This window comes from Polistes fuscatus, unplaced genomic scaffold (genome assembly GCF_010416935.1).
Source record: "Polistes fuscatus isolate 324 unplaced genomic scaffold, CU_Pfus_HIC Scaffold3, whole genome shotgun sequence".
Taxonomy (NCBI): Eukaryota; Metazoa; Arthropoda; class Insecta; order Hymenoptera; family Vespidae; genus Polistes; species Polistes fuscatus.
The window spans coordinates 15,017,956-15,037,332 of NW_025113107.1; the positions used below are offsets into that span (position 1 = coordinate 15,017,956).

A 19,377-nucleotide genomic window follows, 5' to 3' on the forward strand; every position below is an offset into this window, starting at 1 on the left:
TGCGAGAAACTGGTTTACGATTATTATGCAAAACATACAGAAAAAATGTACTCTTAACGACAAGCCTATTTGTAGTCAATAAAATTCAGATTAATTTGTTTAATTTTTACTTAGTATTTTGTATTTGATATCATTTTTATTATATTTCTTATAACATAATTCATTTTGATATACGATATACTGTCGAGGAAGGAATTATGCTCGCAAACCGAGGTTACACTGTATTAACATTTTTACAATCTATAATAACATTCTTTTTAAAGCACAACAAACTCGTAACGTGTATCAATAACATATTAAAATCACTCGATAACGGCAAATAATTAGGCAATTATTCAGTCACGCTAATCGTTAACTTAAAATATTCAATACGTCAATTTAAAAGTATACACACGCATATGCATGTAAAACAGCAATAACCAAAAATAATTATAATTATATCGCAATACGTAAATAATAAGATTTTTAATATCTAATCAAACTTTCCTTTTTTTTCTATATCTCTATATTAAGATAAGATTATAATGTAAAACGAATAGACTCTGTTCTTACAATTATAGAGATTATGTGCATCGTTAAAGTAAAGACGATAATAGGCGTGTGCGCATGTGCACAAACGTCGACCATGCAACTACGTCATATTATACATAATGTTCCATTGGAAGTAGAATCCGCAGTATTCGCTCATGGCAATGTATCTAGTTTTACCGTGCCGCTGGGTCTCATTCTCTGCTTCCAAATTCGTCGACTTCTCTACGTAACATCCCATCTCAACTAGGATTGCACGATAGAGAGAGAGAGAGAAAAAGAAAGAGGTAAAACATAATGACGAATATGATCGATCGGCACAATTCCCATTTATTTTATCAAATGCAAGATATCAATAATTAATATTAATTTCTAATGAATTAATATACAACATTAGTTGATAGATTGATCAATTATTACTCTCCTGTTAAAATGTTACAACGATTAATTATTAATATTTATTTACAAAGGATCGAGATATAATTATCTCTAACAATATTTAGATATTTGTGTTTATTTGATTTTGCGCGGTACTTTTAATTTTTCGAATCTATCCGTTGTTCTTCTTTTTTTTATTTTAAATTGTTATAATAATATTTGTTCTTATTTGTATTTCTTTCGATATGTGCGAGATCAAAGTAAAATTTTCGTTATAATAATGAACTTATGTAAACGTGTTTTTTAGAAGTATTTTTTTTATTTAAGATATGTAACTTTCAATTTCATGGTAAATTTTTTTCGGTAACTTTGTTTCTACCATTTTAAAATATTATCTTTAGAATATTTAAAAAAAAAGTGAAAATCCTTAATTACACTTAGACAATTCGTTAAAATTTTATTGCGAAGTTTACGAAATATCTACGAAACTATTTAATCCCTTTGCCCCAAAAAGCGACAGCCTTTGTTTATAATAGATTTCGTTATCTCCATTTGATAGAAATATAGTAATAGTAATAAATTTCTCGGCAGTTTATGTTCTTTCGTACAAATTATATAAACTAATATTACTTAAAATAGAGATTAAGATAAAATTAATATAATATAAGATTAGTATAGTTTTTACTATGGCGGTTGATAGCAAACATACAACTGAAATGATAAAAGAGCTTTGGTAACTGAAAGTAGACAAACGTCCATGAATAGTTAACCCTACAAGACACGAGATTTGATCTAAGAATTGAAGAAATATTCATGTTTCATAACTATTGAACAAATTTATTTTTCTTTAACAACGATTGACGAATAATACTATATTTTCTTCTTCTATTTTATTTCATAGATTATTTTCGGAAAAAAAAATTGACTACGATGTACAAAACAAGTCTTCTTTTCGTCGTAATTTTCATTTGTACAGGTAAATTTCGATCGTAAAATTATTGTTAAATCGGTTCTATACCCTAAATTTATTGAATTTTAGCCAAAGCAAATGAGTGCGTGCCACGAAAATTCGATTTCGATAGTATCGTGTGCGTTTGTAATTCGACTTACTGTGACACGACACCAGATATCGGAGAACCGGAAGAAGGAAGCTACCAAGTATATGTTTCCAGTAAAGATGGTCTTAGATTGAGTTATTCCAAAGGATATTTTCAAAAAAATATTAATTATTCAATTGCCGACTGGAAAAGTTACGTAAAAATTTTGGCAAGTGGCATAAATGTTTCTAGAGATAAGAAATATCAAACTATACTAGGTTTTGGCGGAGCATTTACCGATTCGGTAGGAATTAATTTGAAAAATTTGAGTAAACCAACTCAGGAGATGTTGCTGCAGTGAGTAATCAAGAAATTTGATATTTTTATTTTAACAAATATATACGAGATATTTTTTTATTTACCTAACGAAAATGATTTGAACAAAATTACCGTTGATTATAAAAATAATGTTAATAATACGAATACTGTTATCCTGTGTGTTTAGATCATATTTCGGTCGAGATGGCAGTAGATATAATTTTGGTCGTCTACCAATCGGTGGTTGCGATTTTTCTGTAAGAAAATATACGTTGGATGATACAACAGAACCGGATAAATATCTCGAACATTTTAAATTGGCCGAAGAAGATGTAAATTTAAAAATACCATTTATCAAAAGAGCTGTAGAAATATCCCCTAATCTCAAATTAACTGCAGCCGTTTGGAGTCCACCGATTTGGATGAAAACTAATGACAAATTTAATGGCCCAAGTAAATATTATATTATTTATTAAGGTAAATTATTTTCTTTTCTTTTCTTTCGAAGAATCCTTTCGATAACGTTATCGCATAATTGCAGGTTTACTTATAAAAAAATATTATCAAACGTATGCCAATTATTATCTGAAATTTTTACAATCATATAAAAGCTACGGCGTTGATATATGGTCTATTTCAACGGGAAATGAACCTACCAGTTCGTTAGTACCTTCATTCCTACTATCTACTATGGGATGGACACCACTTACTTTAGGAGAATGGATTGCTGATTATCTAGGGCCAACTTTAGCTCGTTCGGAATTCAATAAAACGGCCATCCTAGCTTTAGATGATCAGAGATATTTATTAGTACGTTTTTTCGATTTACTTGCATCCAATAAAAAAGCACTGGATTATATTAGTGGCATAGCTTTACACTGGTATATGGACAAATACTTTCCCACAACATTGTTAGACTCGACTCATTACAAGTATCCAAATAAATATCTTCTATTAACCGAAGCAAGCAACGGTAAATTGATTTTTTTAATAGATTTAAAATAAACTGAATTCCCCCCTCGAAATCTTTTATCATCATATTATTCTTTTATGTTTTAATTCTATTAGGTTTCAAAACTAACGATGTTCCGAAAGTACAGCTTGGATCTTGGAAAAGAGGAGAGAATTATATTCTGGACATAATGGAGGTATTCTTTGAATTTTCTTTTTTATGGATTGAACTAATAGAAAATTTTGTTAACTGGTTTTTTTTTTATATTTCTTTACTTCCAATCAATTGTTTAGAATTTAAGACATTGGGTAGGAGGATGGGTTGATTGGAATCTCGTCTTGAATAAAAATGGTGGTCCAAATGTTATCAAAAATTTTGTTGATGCAGCTATCATAACAAATCCTGAAAATGATGAATTTTTCAAACAACCGATGTACTATGCGATCAAACATTTCAGTAGATTTGTAGAACGAGGTTCTGTAAGGATTGATAGCACGACAACTAAAGATATCCAAACTATCGCTTTCGAAACTCCCTCGAAAACGATCGTAGTTATTTTGTACAATATGTATGTACATCTTAATATTCTCTATCAAAATTGCATCTCTTTTTTGCAATCCTTAATTTTATTATATTTTTTCTTTTTTCTTTTAGGAGCTCCGAGGATAAGAATATCATAATTACAGATTCCAAAAACGGTGACATTACGATTTTAATACGTTCGTATTCAATTAACACTATAATATATAAATAAATAAATATTTCGTTGATCTCTGATATAACGATTACTAAATATATGAAGGGCATAGAATTAATTAAAATACATTGTATTGTAATATTTAAAAATTTATGTTTATACTACATAAAATAAAACTATTATATTAAAAGTTCTACTATAATATGTAATATTTATATGAAAAATCTTAAAGTAAAATATTATTTACATCTTAAGGCAAAAGGAAAGAGACAACACATTATTTCAACTTTATGGATAATGTGTCTGTTCGTAATTACCAAACTTCTTAGTTGGAATCGGTCTAAAACGTCTTGGTATCCATTTTAATGCATGCTGATCCAATCTACGTCGTGTAACAGCAATTCCAAATTCGAACGGATGTCTCTTTTTCATAATAGGACACATTTTATTATCAATAACATAAATTTTTTGCCAATTGTATATCTCTGGTGCGTGTCTGTGAAATAAATAAAAAAAGAAAAGATATGATTAAACTTGATTGTAATATATGGTTTTTAGTGTCTAAACATCTACCCACGCGTTTAAAAAAAAAAAATTAAAATAAATTATTACGTTGTATTATTAAATTCTAACTTTACCTATGACGTGGTCTATTTGTTACAAGATGTTTATAATATCTTTCCAACCAATCTCTTCGTACGTTAGATTCGATGTCAGCTATTTTTTGAACTCTATTTCCTAAATATGGTTTCATGTTAATTTCTTTTCTCATCGGAGTATTAGCATAAAATTTAATTAAAGATTTAAGAACATCAGTGTTCAAGCCATGAACTTTTTCACCCTCAACTTTATCAAATAATTTAACAGAATCTGTAGCCCAACATATATTGCGTCTCGGATTTTCATCGGAATTCTCTGAATGCAATAGAGTAGTATTAAGTTGATAAACATAGAATGACCAATACTGGCCATTCGTTATAGCCATTTGATTGACTAATGGATAAGTAACATCATGAAATGTAGAAAAACCTATGAAATGAATACAATTAAAATCAAGAGATAATTTATATATAATAATAAACAATAAAATATTTTTAATAATATACCTTGATAACAGGCCTGCGATAATAACCAACTATACGAAGCAAAGATGGCTTGCGTAAGAAGAGCATCACTTTTATCGTCACATACTCTTTCAGCTAAATATCCAGAATTATGGTAAGATAAAAGGCCAAATTCGCATGGATCACCAGGCCAAAATCCTGGTATACTTGTAGCATGTTTATACTTAAGAACGTATCCTAGTGATCGGGGATCTAACTTATACTGTGGAACAGTCAAAGAAGAATCTTCGCATTCGCTCAAAGACATGATTTCATTTAGAGGAAAATCATGTCGCAAGTGAAGAATAGATTTGCCATAATACTGTACAGGAAGATTTATTGGATCATCGACGCATTGTTTATTCCAACTTCTTTTCCTTGCGCTCATTATTAATCCTGATGGATCTATTCCACCAACAAACCAAAATGCTTCAACACGAGGTTCAAAATCTGTTTGAGCTTCCAACAAATGCGGTCTAATGGTAACAATATTTGATTGTAATATTCTATTTATTTGATATACCACCGCGTTTGCTAAAACTTCTTCCATCTTTGCTTTACTTTCTAATTGGTCTTCCTTTAATTCGTGTTTCCTTCTGAAATGCGATAACAATTTTTATTAAAGTTAATTTATCGCATATAAATTATATTACAAGATATATGATATGATAGATAAAAAAATTAAATTAATTATTAAATAATTATACTCTTACATCATAAATGAATTGAAAATCTTATTTTTAATACTTACTGTCTACTAGAGTATTCAAATGCAATGACGTCTTCAATAGTACTTTTAATATTATTCAGAATAGATTCAAGTTCTTCATTAGTTATGACATTATTATAAAAATCTGGTAGTCCACGTTCTTGAATAACATAAGTTCTTGTAATATATTGAGCGTGATCTAAAGAATTATAAGGTATTAAATGTTCATTCAAAAATAATGATTTCCAGCCGTAATAACGTGGCATATTGATTTTAAAAAGTTTTTCCTCAACAGTCTGAAGTCTTTTAATTTCATCATGCCATTCTGCCCACTTCCTCTTGCTCCTAGCTTTGCTAGAAATATCCAATATTGGTGGATAAACCGGAGCTCTTGCAATTTGACTTTCATTGGACAAAGTTGTCGAATACTTCTTTGAACCATGTCTTAAAACAGACACGGTATGTTTTAACAGTCGTAAATTTAAAGGAACAAACATTTTGTTTATAAATAAATGTATCAACAATAAATGAAAATTATATCAAATTAATATGCATATACAAAATTATAACCTCAATTTTCTTTTCATTATAAATAATCAATTTAACTACGCATTTGAATACTATTTTTCATAAATATAATGTTATCTTAAGTTTACAATAAACACTAAATGTTATTGTTAAAGATAAACTAAATTGGACACGTTTATCATTCAATTTTAGATCAAAGTAGATGAAGGTATAATCACAGCATAGGAAACGTGATTCTGTGATACGTTAAATACCTAGAAACAAAATTTCATTGCAACGATGCACAGATGCATCACAATTGCATATAAATTACAAATAAAAATAGAAAATATTAGATATATTAAAATTATTTATAATACATATTTATTAAATACATTCACATATATCGTAAGTAAATTTAATATCTTATTGTTTTTTGTTTAAATCTTAAACAAATTAAATTTAGAAATAGATTTGGACAAATATGAATTAGAATTTGTACTGTTGGCGACTCTGTCATTGGAATATTATGGATTCTTGGCGAGTACAGCTGGCTGTCAAAAGTTTTGAAAAGTAGCGTTTTACTTGAAAAAAGAAAACTACAAAATATTTCATCTAATAAATTAAATCAATAAGATCAATCGGAAGATCGAATCATCATGTTAACTGCTGCAGCAAATACTTTATCAAACAATGGTGGATCATACAGTAGTGATAGGCCATCAAGTGCAGGAGATCCGGAGCTTGCAGCAGATCCTGCATCTGGTGGATTTTTCCACTCAGATTATAAAAAGTAATTCAGATTTATTAATCTAATCGAATATGCTATATATAATAATTATTTTATAATATTATATATACGTACGTATTTTATCTATGTATAAAAATTAGTATGAATAATTTTTTCAGACATGAAGATTTGAAGCAAATGTTAGATAGTAACAAAGATGGTTTAAAGTTAGAAGCTATGAAGCGTATAATAGGGGTAATTAAATTATGTCTCAATTGATTATTAAACTTTATCGTAAAAAATACTGATAAAATTATAAAGATGTATAAATTTGTAGATGGTGGCTAAAGGAAGAGACGCATCAGAACTTTTTCCAGCAGTAGTAAAAAATGTTGTATCAAAGAACATTGAAGTTAAAAAATTGGTATATGTATATTTAGTACGTTACGCAGAAGACCAACAAGATCTTGCACTGTTGTCGATATCTACATTCCAAAGAGCTTTGAAAGATCCCAATCAATTGATAAGAGCCAGCGCTTTAAGAGTTTTGTCTAGCATCAGAGTTTCTATGATTGTACCAATTGTGATGCTTGCCATTAAAGATTCTGCTAGTGATATGTCACCATATGTACGTAAAACAGCAGCGCACGCTATTCCTAAACTGTATTCTTTAGATCCTGAACAAAAAGAGGAATTGATTGGAGTTTTAGAAAAACTTTTGTCAGACAAGACAACTCTTGTTGTTGGTTCTGCGGTAATGGCTTTTGAAGAAGTCTGTCCGGAAAGAATAGACTTGATACATAAAAATTACAGAAAATTATGTAATCTATTAGTCGATGTTGACGAGTGGGGTCAAGTAGTCATAGTTAACATGCTCACGAGATATGCCAGAGCGCAGTTTATTAATCCTAATATAGATGTAAGTATAATATAGATGTAATTCTTACTACGTAAGACAAATTAAGTCACAAAATGATTGATTTCTTATTACAAATGATTCTAAAAAATATAATTATTTTTAGAGCTTGGAAGAAGATGAAAATCGTCCATTTTACGATTCGGATTCGGATTCTTCTAATACAAAAAAACCTAAATTTTCTGTAGATCCTGATCATCGTTTGTTATTACGAAATACAAAACCGCTTTTACAAAGTCGTAATGCTTCGGTTGTAATGGCGGTATCACAATTATATCATCATACAGCAGCACGTAGTGAAGTTATAATCGCTGCTAAAGCATTAATAAGATTATTGAGAGGTCATAGAGAAGTTCAGAGCATCGTACTACATTGCATTGCGAGCATGTCTATTACAAGAAAGGTAATGTAAGTATAATGTTAAAGTATACTGTACATTTTATAATATCTCATTTAAACTATTTAATTATGTATATGTATATAATCTAATCAATTATTAGATAATACAGAATAAATGATTAATTTTAGTATTATTTTATATAGGGCATGTTTGAACCCTTCTTGAAATCATTTTTTGTAAGGACTTCAGATCCCACGCATATAAAACTATTGAAATTAGATATATTAACAAATTTAGCTACTGAAACTAGTATTGGGGTAATATTGAGAGAATTCCAAACATATATTTCAAGTAGTGATAAAGAATTTGTTGGAGCTAGCATTCAAGCTATCGGCAGATGCGCCAGTAATATAAAAGAAGTTACAGATACATGTTTAAGTGGTTTAGTTTCTTTGCTAAGTAACAGAGATGGTAAGTTTCTATTAGTTTAAAACCATTAACTTTTATATTTATATATATAATATTTTTCTACACCTGTATTTCCTTTGTTTCCTTAGAGGCTGTTGTGGCAGAAAGTGTTGTTGTGATAAAAAAGTTATTGCAAACGCAACCAAATGAACACAAAGATATAATCGCTCACATGGCTAAATTAATGGATTTTATAACAATACCGCAAGCAAGAGCATCTATTTTATGGTTGTTAGGCGAATACTCAGATCGCGTACCAAAAATTGCACCTGATGTTTTAAGAAAAATGGCTAAAAATTTTATCAATGAACAAGACATCGTTAAGTTACAAACTCTTAATTTAGCTGTCAAATTGTATTTGAACAATCCAATACAAACTAAACCATTTTGTCAGTACGTCTTCCAACTTGCAAAATACGATCAAAATTATGACATCAGAGATCGTGCACGTTTCTTGAAACATTTTATTTTTTCGGAAGATAACGAAGCAAAAAAGAAACTTCCTGAATTTGCGAAAAGAATTTTCTTAGCTCCAAAACCAGCACCTACGTTAACCTCAAGATTCAAAGATTCCGAATTTCAATTAGGTACTTTGTCTCATTATCTAAATATGCCATGTGCAGGATATCGTTCATTGCCACCTTTCCCTGAAGTAGCACCAGATCCATCTGTTAGAAATGTAGAACCGATTAATGTGCAAGATACAAAAGAACAATATAAATATACTCGTAAGGAAAGAAAAGAAAAGAAACAAAAAGCTAAAGAGAAGCCTTTTTACAGCGATGAAGAAAGTACTGTTGATGAGGGTAAGTTGTAATTAATATTGTAAATTGTGTAACAAATAGAAAGAGTGAATAATTCTTAAAAGTCAAACGTTAAATCTTGTTAACAGAAGAGGAGAATGAATCTTCTGAAACATCAGCAAGCGAGAGTTCTGATGAAGGAAGCGATTCCTCTGAATACTCAGTTGAAACAGATAAGTCTGAAAATAATGACAAAAAGAAAATAATAAAACAATCAGAAGAATCGGATAGTACGACAGATAGTGAGGAAGAGTCAGATTCGGAAGAAGACAGCGATTCTCAAGATAGCGAAGAAGAGGAAGAGGAAGAAGCTATTAAACCAGAACAAAAAGAGAAACCAAAAAGCAACTTAGATTTACTTTTAGATTTAGATGATGGTAAAATTATATACATATATAAAAAAACATTACTCGTGCATGAAGCTAAAAAAAAAAGAAATTAAACAAAATTTGTATATTACAGTTGTACCAATGACACCGATAATGACGCCAAGTTTAGGTGGATTTTTAACGCCTATTAATCCAATTGCCTCAGATGGCATCAGAGAAGTGTCTACCTCTTTTATACCTATTAAAAAATATGAAATGTTGAATAGTATTACAGGTCATGGTTTAAAAGTGGAATACAGATTTACAAGATCACAACATTTAGTTAGCTCACATTTGATTAATATTGAATTAACATTTACGAACGAAGGAAATAAGCAAATCAAAGATATACAAATTGGAAATAAGGTGAAATATTTTTGTGAATTAGGCATGAATATGTTAATTTTATATAATCAGAGTATGGTATAATATATATATTATTTTATTATATATTATATATTTATTTTTTATGTTTTTCAGAATCTTCAAAAAGGAATGCAAATTCACGACTTTATGAAAATATCATTGCTAGAAATAAACTCGACTTTATCTTCTACACTAGGTATTAATTTTAATGACTCTACGCAACCGGCAAATTTTAATATTGATTTTATAATCGACGAAGAGAAATACTCCTGTCCTGTGATTATCAAAGCTCCTATCGGAGAAATAATCAGATCGGTGTTGCTACCAGAAACAATGTTTAACAATGAAAAAGCTAAATTAAAAGGTATGAACGAAAACTCAGCAAAAATAACTTTTTCGGGGAATAGGAAACATCTGTCCGAAAAAATTTTCGAAACTGCAAACGTTGCAATGATATCAAGCGAAAATGAAATAATCAGGTAAATTATTTTTAAAAATATTCACATTCAAAAAAAGAAAAGCATATTGTGTAAGTTGTATAATTTTTTTTGAAATTTTCAGATATGCTGCTCATACTTTAGCATCTAAATCATTGGTATTAATAACAATCAAAATCATTGACACAGAACATTTGGAAATATGTGTAAATTGTGAAAAAATGGTCATAGGTTCAATCTTATTAAATGAATTTAAGAGTAACTTAAAATGAATGAAATGTTTCTTATATTCACACGCGATAGGAAGATTTATCGATAAAAAAAATATATCATATATTAATCAAATAATATAATCATTCAATTTATGTTACCATAAAATTATTAAACATATATATTACATAATATATAATATTATACGTAATGTATATATATATATTATATGGAGCAAGTAATTATTATGTTCAATTTATTTTATTTCAGATATATGTACAATAACAACATATTTTCCTTTAGAAAATATATTCGTATTTTATTATAATTTTCAAATGAGCTTTGCATTTTGAATAAAATCAAAATATTCTTCGTTAAAGTAATTTATCTCTTACTCCAAACCATATCAATTTTTGCGAATCATAAATATCCCAATCAGCTATTTCCCAAAATCGTAATCTATATTCCTTGTAATTTCTTAAAAATTTTTGTAATACTATAAACAAAAATAATCACAGTTTAAATTTATTTACATTATATTAAAATAAATAGAACATAGAAATATAGTTTTTACCTTTCAACATATTATCAGAAATTGGTTTAGAAAATCCAATATCCTCGTTTGGAAAACGTTTGATCATATCAAATAAAATTTCGGTACCAAATCCTTTATTCCTGTATTTCGAACGAATATATGCCGTATCTAATACTGGCATCGTATATCTTTCATTTGTCGAATAAACTTCAGTTCCTAAAAATATAATTTATTTACAATTGTTAAAAAATTTAAAAATTAGAAATTAATTTTTAAAAAATTGAACTATTTAAAAATTTGAAATTGAATTAAATTTAAATTGAAAAAAATTAAAATTGTTAATTACCTTTAGGTTTAACGGTATAAAAACCGATAGGTATGCCATTTTCCCATCTAATTAAAACGATATCAAAATTATCAGCATAATCATATGGCGTCTCCAATTTTTCCGGTTTAGGAGTATCAAGTTCAACATAAATAATTCGACATAATATATAATAAATTAATCTCTCTTGATTGGTCTTCACCTAAAAAGAAATCGTACTTTGTAGTAACTACGTTAATCAAATGTGTATCAATCACATGTATCGTACTACGTTAATCAAAAAATAATTTATAAACGTAACCTCGTTCCAATTATTTTCATATTTGTCTTGAAAACTATTATTTATGTCTAAAATATTATCGTTCACTTTTATAGCTACAAATTGATTACATTTATTACAATCGAGTCGATATATCGTTCCTTGTATATTGTATTGTTTTAAATCCAATTGCGTTTGAATTATCCTCGGTAATTCTGTTTTTTGCTCGTAATTAGTACACCTAAATAATAATGCATACATTATTTATATAAATATATCCATTTTTTTAAGTAAACAAAAAACAAATTCATTATTAATATCACGATTAAAAAATGAAAATGTACATGTTAGATAATTAAAATCCAACGATTTGTTAATTAATAGAATAAATAGTCGAAAAAACAATTATTGAACGATGTTACCTCGAACATATCATTTTGTACGAAAATTTAAACAATTTGGTTACAATGAAACTAACGTAATGGTCATCATCCGGATGATTTGACAAAAAATAACAGGGACATCGATCAAAATAAACTTGTATGAACATAAGAGATACAATCTTAAGCGATAATAACTTTAGTAACTGATAAATATGATAACCAATGAAATCACGATTCTATTTTATAGATAAATCTAAACTACCTAATGTTGGTAATTAAAAAATCTTTAAAATGGCGGCCTTTTTATTCCACATTTCGAGTAACTTGTATTCTACATAAAAATAAAATGACTAGATAAAAACAAAAAAGTACAATATAATATTTTACGAGATAAAATGAACAATAATGAAATAGAAAACGTTTAAATAAATACTTCGATTTTCTTTGAAGAAATTCATTATGGTTTCTTAATGCATCGTGAAAGTATTTATTTACACCGTACGCATACTAATTCGATTGAAAAGCTAATACTAATTGAAATGCTAAGGACTAACGTTAAATAGAAAACTCGAATAGTTTATGAAGTTTGACCAACAATATTTCAATTAAAAATAATCAAGAAAAATGTGTATTCCTCTAGTAAGTCTAGGAAAAGTATACTCACAACAAATGATTATTGCATCATATTGATAAGATAAATAATGAAATCATTTTTGGATTAGTATATTTATTTACCGGACTAAAATATTTATTTGATATCATAAGCAATTATTATGTTAAATGAACAGAATTCTAATAAATGACGAGAAATTTCTCCCACCAAGTGTTGTTATCTCAACAAACTCGTATAGAAGTTTCTCCACGTCATGATAATTTGTTTCTATGAATACATACATGCACATCTTTACATTTCTACGTAATATGCTATATATATATAGTATATATCTATATCCATATCTATAGTATATATATATATATATATGTTATGTAGTATATATGGAATATGCGCAGAAGTCCATACACACGAAGATACCAAGCCGGCGTTTACGAACACACATATACACAAGTTACACCTCATTTTAAATATTAGTAGTATGAACGATTGTGAAAGCATCGACTTCTTAGTATAGTCCAATAACATCCTACTGTTCGGAGCTTATCAAGAATTAATAATTAAACTTTTCAAAATGCTGATTAAAGAATCATTACCAGTAGTAATTGGCGTAGTCCATCCAAATATCGGTGGATGGCTAGGTGCTTATTACGTACGAAAAAATCTAAATCCATGGTATGCGGTAAGTTAAAGAATTTTGTTCTTTCTTTTTTCTACTCTTATCGATCATTCTTCCCCAGTCACGTAATAGACGCTAAGCGATTGAAAAAGAAAATTTAATAAAAAAGAAATATAAAAAATAAAAGAAAGAAAAAAATTTGGACTATGATAATTATGTCATTCCGGAAGGAAACGCATAGATTTTGTAATTTGAAAATTATTGGCGGGAAATATTAATAAAAGACCCGCCTAGTTTTTGAATTTATTTGTTAATATTACTAACAATGCATTGTCGCGTGTTATTCATATGATTATAATTATTTTTCTTTTGTATTTTTTTGTGTGAGTTTATGTAGATGCATGCTTGTTGAGTTCATTGATAAATGATTTATTAAATTTTATGATTTTGGGAGTGAAACTTAATTTTTTTGTAAACGTAATTCGTTTTCTATGTAATGCAAATTTATATTTAAAATAATCTTTAACATCTATTTCATTTATGTTAGTCTTTGAAAAAACCATCTTGGACACCACCAAATTGGGTATTTGGGCCAGTATGGACAACTCTTTACAGTTCAATAGGTTACTCTTCGTATTTAGTATGGCGAGATGCCGGAGGATTTAAAGAAGCAGCCTTACCACTTTCAATATATGGTGCTAATTTAGCTTTGAATTGGGCTTGGACACCTATCTTTTTTGGAGGACACAATATTAAATTGGTAATTTAATTATCACCTGCATTAGTAATTTAGTAGTTTGGAATAATATTGTTTATTATCGGATAAATTTTATTTTTTTGAAATATTCGTTTTTAGGCTTTATATGAACTTCTACTAGTATGGGGAACATCAGCAGCAATGGCAGTAACCTTTTACCAAGTGAATCCACTAGCTGGATTATTAATTGTTCCCTACTTTGCATGGGGTACCCTTGCGACGGCATTAAATTATGTAATATATAGGGATAATCCACAAAAAGCATTAGAAGATAAGAAAGAATAAGAAAAACAAGAAAGATTATTAAAATAAAAAATAATAATTTAAAAAAGGACAAGAAATATATATGTAGTAATATTGGCTTTAAGGACGCATATAGCATTCTATTTTTTTACAGTTGTTATATCACTGCTCTTTAGTAAATATATGTGCCTTGCATTTAAACGCACAAATAATTGTTGTTAGTATACACATGTTTATTAATTGATATGAAATAAAGATTAGTTAATCAACCATACGTACATTATACAGTATATAGACATAATCCATTATTGGTATTGGTTGATAAATTATATATAAACTAATTTAGGAGGAATCACTTTCATAAATCTTGATTCGTTTAAGTCTACTCTATTCTGCATAAGTTTCTAACAATTTATACTATGTTTTAAAACTAAATCGCTTATATATTCATCTTCTCTAAACAATCTTAAAAGTAAATTAATATTATTTTATACAGAATAGAGTAAACGATCTTGCACAACAGAGGTATCAAATATAGTATTGGCCTGAATGCGGAATAGCATTCAGTTGATGATTTTCACGAACGTTACGTAGGGTCAGTTGCATAAATGTAACCTTGCTGCTGAAGTACGTATAATCTTTTTTCAACCGCATCTTTGTCTAAAGGAAAAAAAAAGAAAGAACAAAATATGAAGGTAAGTCATTAAGAATGATATATATATATTGTTTAGTAATTATGGTTACTTTAAACTTTCAACAAATACCAAAAAACACTTACATTTAATAAGTAATGCTTTGTCTTGACTGTGACTGATGTGTTGTGATAATGAATGTAACAATATTTGCGCCGTATGGTAACGCTGAAAACACTCAGCAGGATTTCCAAATAATTCGTCGAGTGCTGCAGATTGACACTAAAAGGAAGAAAATAAAAATTGATAATTAATTATTACAATGATGATGCTATTGTAGAATAATTTAATGCATTAACTTTTATTACCATTTGTATTGCATGATTATATAGAATTTTATCTGCCGTAGCTCCTGGTTGTCGAAGTAATCCTGCACTGTTAAGCTGTTTACATTCTGTCAGGCAAGATCTAAACTTTTCATTCATTGTACTGACAACTACAAAATTACAAAGTAAAATATATTTATTTATAGTATCTTATCTTTATCCATTAATTTGTTAACTTATTTTTTTTAAATGAAATTTGATACCTTCTTTTACACTTGCGGTAGGTTGCAATCTACCAGCTTTGAGTTGCTGAGTTGCAAGGCTTAGCCCGGAACTCAACCATTGAAGAGCTCTCACTAATAAAATAACTTGTTCTGCTCTTCTTCTTGTGGCTGCATTGTTGGCTTGTTCAATACCACCTAAAGGTGCACCTAATGGTCCAGCTCTATTTCTAGCAACTTCGCATACACATTCACATAATGCTACAACAAAATTCAATTTTGCTAAGATCTCTGAATGTTCTCGTTCTAAAAGCGTTTCTTCTGGGAGTTCTGGGGCTATAAATGTCAATGGACGATCTTCTGTTAAAGTTGGATTAACATCCGGAAAAAGATTTTGAAAACTACCCGCTTCTGTAAATAGAAAAAAAGTTATAATAAAAATAATAATAATAAAATAGTAATAATTAATTAAAAATAATAATAAACCTGATATTTCTGGAAGAGTAACAGCTCTTGTGCCAAAGGGAATAACAGGCGAATGCCTAAGTGTGTTATTGTTATCTTGAAAAGCTCTTGAAGTAGGGGACCCTAAAACTGCCAATGGACCTGAAAGTAACGGTGAAGATGCACTATTATTTCCCGTTGATCTGCGTAATGGCGATGTTCCACTGTGTGAATGTCGTGCCACTGGACTAACTTGCCAAGTACTAGGAGGCGGTGGTGTTTCACTCAATCTAAAAATCATTCTATGAATATGAAAGATATAATGATATATAGTAATAAATATCATGAATATTATTCCCATACCTTCTACCAGGTGGTGTACCTATTACAAATTGCACACTAGGCGGACTAAGAGAGCCAATATCAAGAGCATGACTTCTGTGAGAATCAACACTTCGCTTCATACTAATCGGCTGAGAGCGAGGAACGGCACTACTTCCAGATCTTACATTACCAGAAGGTGACGATGGATGTGCTGTGCTTCTTTGTGTGGGAACTGGGATTGGTTCAGATATGGGTAAAAAGCATGGACGTGGTGGACTTGTCTCTCTGGTATTTTGCTTCATGTACCTGTAACGATGATTACAACACCTATAACTAAATAGAGATATTTATCAAATATGCGTATTTGTTAAACAAAAACTATTTACTTGACTTGCGTGTTAGTATTATTGTCTGTATCACTACTAAGATCACTTGGCACATGCACAAAATCATCTTCTGGACTGGAACATGGACTATTTGGTTCCGGATCAGATCTTACAACAACTCCTGCTCCTTCCGGAACAGTTAATGTCGCAGGTGAAGCTGGTAATTCTGCAGGAACTGGACTGGGACTTTCCCTAGCTCCTTGCAGAAAAGGGTGACCAAAAAATTCATCGAAGGGCATTCGATCTCTCGCATTGCGTCTCAACAAACCCAATAACAAATCAGATAATGCTGGTGAAGTTCCAGCAGGAATCCTACAATAATAATAGATCAATCCATTATTTTGTTTAATGAGTATACTTCATCTTTTCATTTTGGCGGAAAATTTTTAAAATTTTATATTAAAAATTCGGCCCATCATCATATTAGCATCTTCGAACAGAATATTTTTTTCCTCTGACATTTTTTTCTATCGTACAAAATAAGCAATATATTTAAGGTGGTCTAGTTAGACAAAAGACCCTGTATATATATAAAGTAAATCCATAAAATTTAACAAATAATTTTAAAAGACATACTTTGGACCAAGATTAGCGTTTTTCTCATAAAACAATTTAAGGGCATGTGGAGTGTGAGCTTGAAATGGAGCCTTTCCAGTAAGACATTGAAACACTATTGTTCCAAGAGACCACAAATCTGCTTTTGCATCGTATTGAAGTGACATGATTACTTCAGGTGCCATATACATTGGTGAACCGCACAACGTAGCAGCCATTACTCCGTCTTGTAAAAAGCGTGCGAAACCAAAGTCCGCTGTAATATACAATTGGACATATAGTCATCTTATTACATAACATTTAATATATTATTCATATACATCTTACCTATTTTTAACGTTATTTGATGTGGTTGTGGACATGCTTTGCCACAGTTATGACTGAGTAAAATATTTTGTGGTTTAAGATCTCTATGAACAATACCTTTGGCATGTAACGCTCTCATTGCACCTGCTAATTGTTTGAGAAATACTCTAATAGTATCCTCTGACAAAGTTCCTTTCGCTATCGAACAAAATGAAAATATATAAATGATATTACTTCTTCTTAGTAGAATGATAAGTATATAATAATATATACCTCCTAAGTAATCAGCTAAATCTCCACCGTTACAATACTCCATAACCAGGAAGACATTATGATTAGATTCCTGAAATGATGAAATAACGCTGTTAAACTCTAAGAAGAGAAGCTTATTCGACTATAACTTAATTAAAAATATCCCTACCTTACAATCTAGCAAAGCAACTACATTCTCATGATGTAGTTCCGTTAACTCCTACAAAACAAAACAAAACAAATAATAAAAATTTTCTTTCACTTTTTATATAAACCGATAACAACGTACCTTCAAAATCTTAATCTCCTTGCCAAGAAGGTTCTGCGATTTAGCTAAACTCTTCTTGGTTATACTTTTGATCGCCACTACGTAATTAGGTTTCTACAAACGTAACAAGTATATCACTATAATGCATTAGGTTTAACAAAATGTCGAATATACGTCACAACTGGTTACCACGTGTGGCAAGGTAAGAAAAATAAGAGAAGCCAAACTAGAAGAAAAATAATTACTTTACGTATTCTGCCTCGATAAACGACGGCAAAAGCACCGTGACCTATCAGGTCCTTGGTGTTATACTCGTAATCACCGATGACCTCCATTCCAAGGAAATAATTATTTCCAGTTTCGTATCGGTAATGTAAGAAGGAAAAAGTGCAAATAAATAGGGTGGGGGATAGGAGCGGATAAACTAATTCACCGATCTTTTGCGGACAAGGTCAATAGTTTACAAACACGTTCAGATTGACGAATGAAAGAAATGCATCGCTCGTGGTAATGGGATCGATATGAGCGTGAAGGAATCTTCCGCCTTGTTGTATCGTTCATAAATTTTCATATCCTTGTTTTCCCTTCCCTCACGAATGTATCAATGCACCTCCTTAATACCGTAATCGTATCCAATTATAACTTTACAAATCATCAATAGAAAACTTTTCGCACTGTTCACTGTCCACACTGCAAGACGGAGGGGGGCACGTTCGAAAACACCAAACAATGAGAATCATGAACAGAGTGGCTTCCTTGAAAAATGTCAGACACATAAAACTCAGCGATGCATTTACTACAGAGGTCACTCTGTAACACTTTCAGGGACGTACGACGTTTGACCATTCATTGTTTCTCCTTTCTTTGTTTCTCTTCTTTTTATATAAATAATTTTTTTATACTTATATTTTTTTTTCTACAAATTTCATAAAGAAATTTAATTTAGAACATTCTTGCATCGATTATTAATGATCTTTTATTTTAAGGTTCGAAATTTTCCAGTAGTATGAATTATTTATTTATTCCTAATGAAACTTTTTTTCCTTAATATTTATTATTAAA

The 19,377-nt window shown here is 29.7% G+C and overlaps 6 protein-coding genes across 10 annotated transcripts; 3 read left to right on the forward strand and 3 right to left on the reverse strand.

Annotated features, from left to right (window-relative positions):
- The first annotated feature begins 488 nt into the window (after positions 1–488).
- LOC122519778 (lysosomal acid glucosylceramidase-like) lies at positions 489–4,090 on the forward strand. The gene is made up of 8 exons (XM_043639464.1): positions 489–815; positions 1,808–1,882; positions 1,946–2,300; positions 2,449–2,714; positions 2,803–3,234; positions 3,330–3,409; positions 3,507–3,781; positions 3,868–4,090. The coding sequence occupies exons 2-8, from the start codon at positions 1,837–1,839 to the stop codon at positions 3,965–3,967; spliced, it is 1,554 nt and encodes a 517-aa protein (XP_043495399.1). The 5' UTR covers positions 489–815; positions 1,808–1,836; the 3' UTR covers positions 3,968–4,090.
- On the reverse strand, positions 4,084–6,291 carry LOC122519777 (39S ribosomal protein S30, mitochondrial). Its single transcript, XM_043639463.1, has 4 exons — positions 5,765–6,291; positions 5,017–5,609; positions 4,549–4,939; positions 4,084–4,406 (listed from the first exon to the last, which is right to left on the reverse strand). The coding sequence occupies exons 1-4, from the start codon at positions 6,217–6,219 to the stop codon at positions 4,199–4,201; spliced, it is 1,647 nt and encodes a 548-aa protein (XP_043495398.1). The 5' UTR covers positions 6,220–6,291; the 3' UTR covers positions 4,084–4,198.
- Positions 6,292–6,720: 429 nt separating this feature from the next.
- On the forward strand, positions 6,721–10,930 carry LOC122519723 (AP-3 complex subunit beta-2). Its single transcript, XM_043639385.1, has 10 exons — positions 6,721–7,022; positions 7,139–7,214; positions 7,297–7,878; positions 7,982–8,278; positions 8,419–8,686; positions 8,773–9,489; positions 9,576–9,863; positions 9,949–10,220; positions 10,335–10,699; positions 10,782–10,930. Exons 1-10 carry the CDS (start codon positions 6,889–6,891, stop codon positions 10,927–10,929), a joined length of 3,147 nt encoding a protein of 1,048 aa, XP_043495320.1. The 5' UTR covers positions 6,721–6,888; the 3' UTR covers position 10,930.
- A 182-nt stretch (positions 10,931–11,112) lies between these two features.
- Positions 11,113–13,665, reverse strand: LOC122520043 (soluble lamin-associated protein of 75 kDa-like). Of its 2 annotated transcripts, none has more exons than XM_043639943.1 (5): positions 13,579–13,665; positions 12,029–12,227; positions 11,749–11,929; positions 11,442–11,618; positions 11,113–11,363 (listed from the first exon to the last, which is right to left on the reverse strand). In XM_043639943.1, the coding sequence occupies exons 1-5, from the start codon at positions 13,599–13,601 to the stop codon at positions 11,242–11,244; spliced, it is 702 nt and encodes a 233-aa protein (XP_043495878.1). In that variant the 5' UTR covers positions 13,602–13,665; the 3' UTR covers positions 11,113–11,241. The 2 variants fall into 2 exon arrangements, with proteins under 2 accessions (XP_043495878.1, XP_043495877.1); XM_043639942.1 differs by lacking the exon at positions 13,579–13,665 and adding an exon at positions 12,409–12,598.
- Positions 13,394–14,873, forward strand: LOC122520045 (translocator protein). The gene is made up of 3 exons (XM_043639946.1): positions 13,394–13,664; positions 14,149–14,361; positions 14,458–14,873. The coding sequence occupies exons 1-3, from the start codon at positions 13,557–13,559 to the stop codon at positions 14,641–14,643; spliced, it is 507 nt and encodes a 168-aa protein (XP_043495881.1). The 5' UTR covers positions 13,394–13,556; the 3' UTR covers positions 14,644–14,873.
- On the reverse strand, positions 14,814–19,112 carry LOC122520042 (serine/threonine-protein kinase ULK2). Of its 4 annotated transcripts, none has more exons than XM_043639940.1 (13): positions 18,561–19,112; positions 18,337–18,429; positions 18,217–18,267; positions 18,069–18,138; positions 17,817–17,993; positions 17,511–17,745; positions 16,935–17,246; positions 16,588–16,854; positions 16,267–16,514; positions 15,823–16,191; positions 15,602–15,729; positions 15,380–15,515; positions 14,814–15,261 (listed from the first exon to the last, which is right to left on the reverse strand). In XM_043639940.1, exons 1-13 carry the CDS (start codon positions 18,648–18,650, stop codon positions 15,188–15,190), a joined length of 2,250 nt encoding a protein of 749 aa, XP_043495875.1. In that variant the 5' UTR covers positions 18,651–19,112; the 3' UTR covers positions 14,814–15,187. The 4 variants fall into 4 exon arrangements, with proteins under 4 accessions (XP_043495875.1, XP_043495874.1, XP_043495873.1 ...); XM_043639939.1 differs by having other exon boundaries at positions 16,267–16,526; XM_043639938.1 differs by having other exon boundaries at positions 16,588–16,875.
- Between the last annotated feature and the right edge of the window lie 265 nt (positions 19,113–19,377).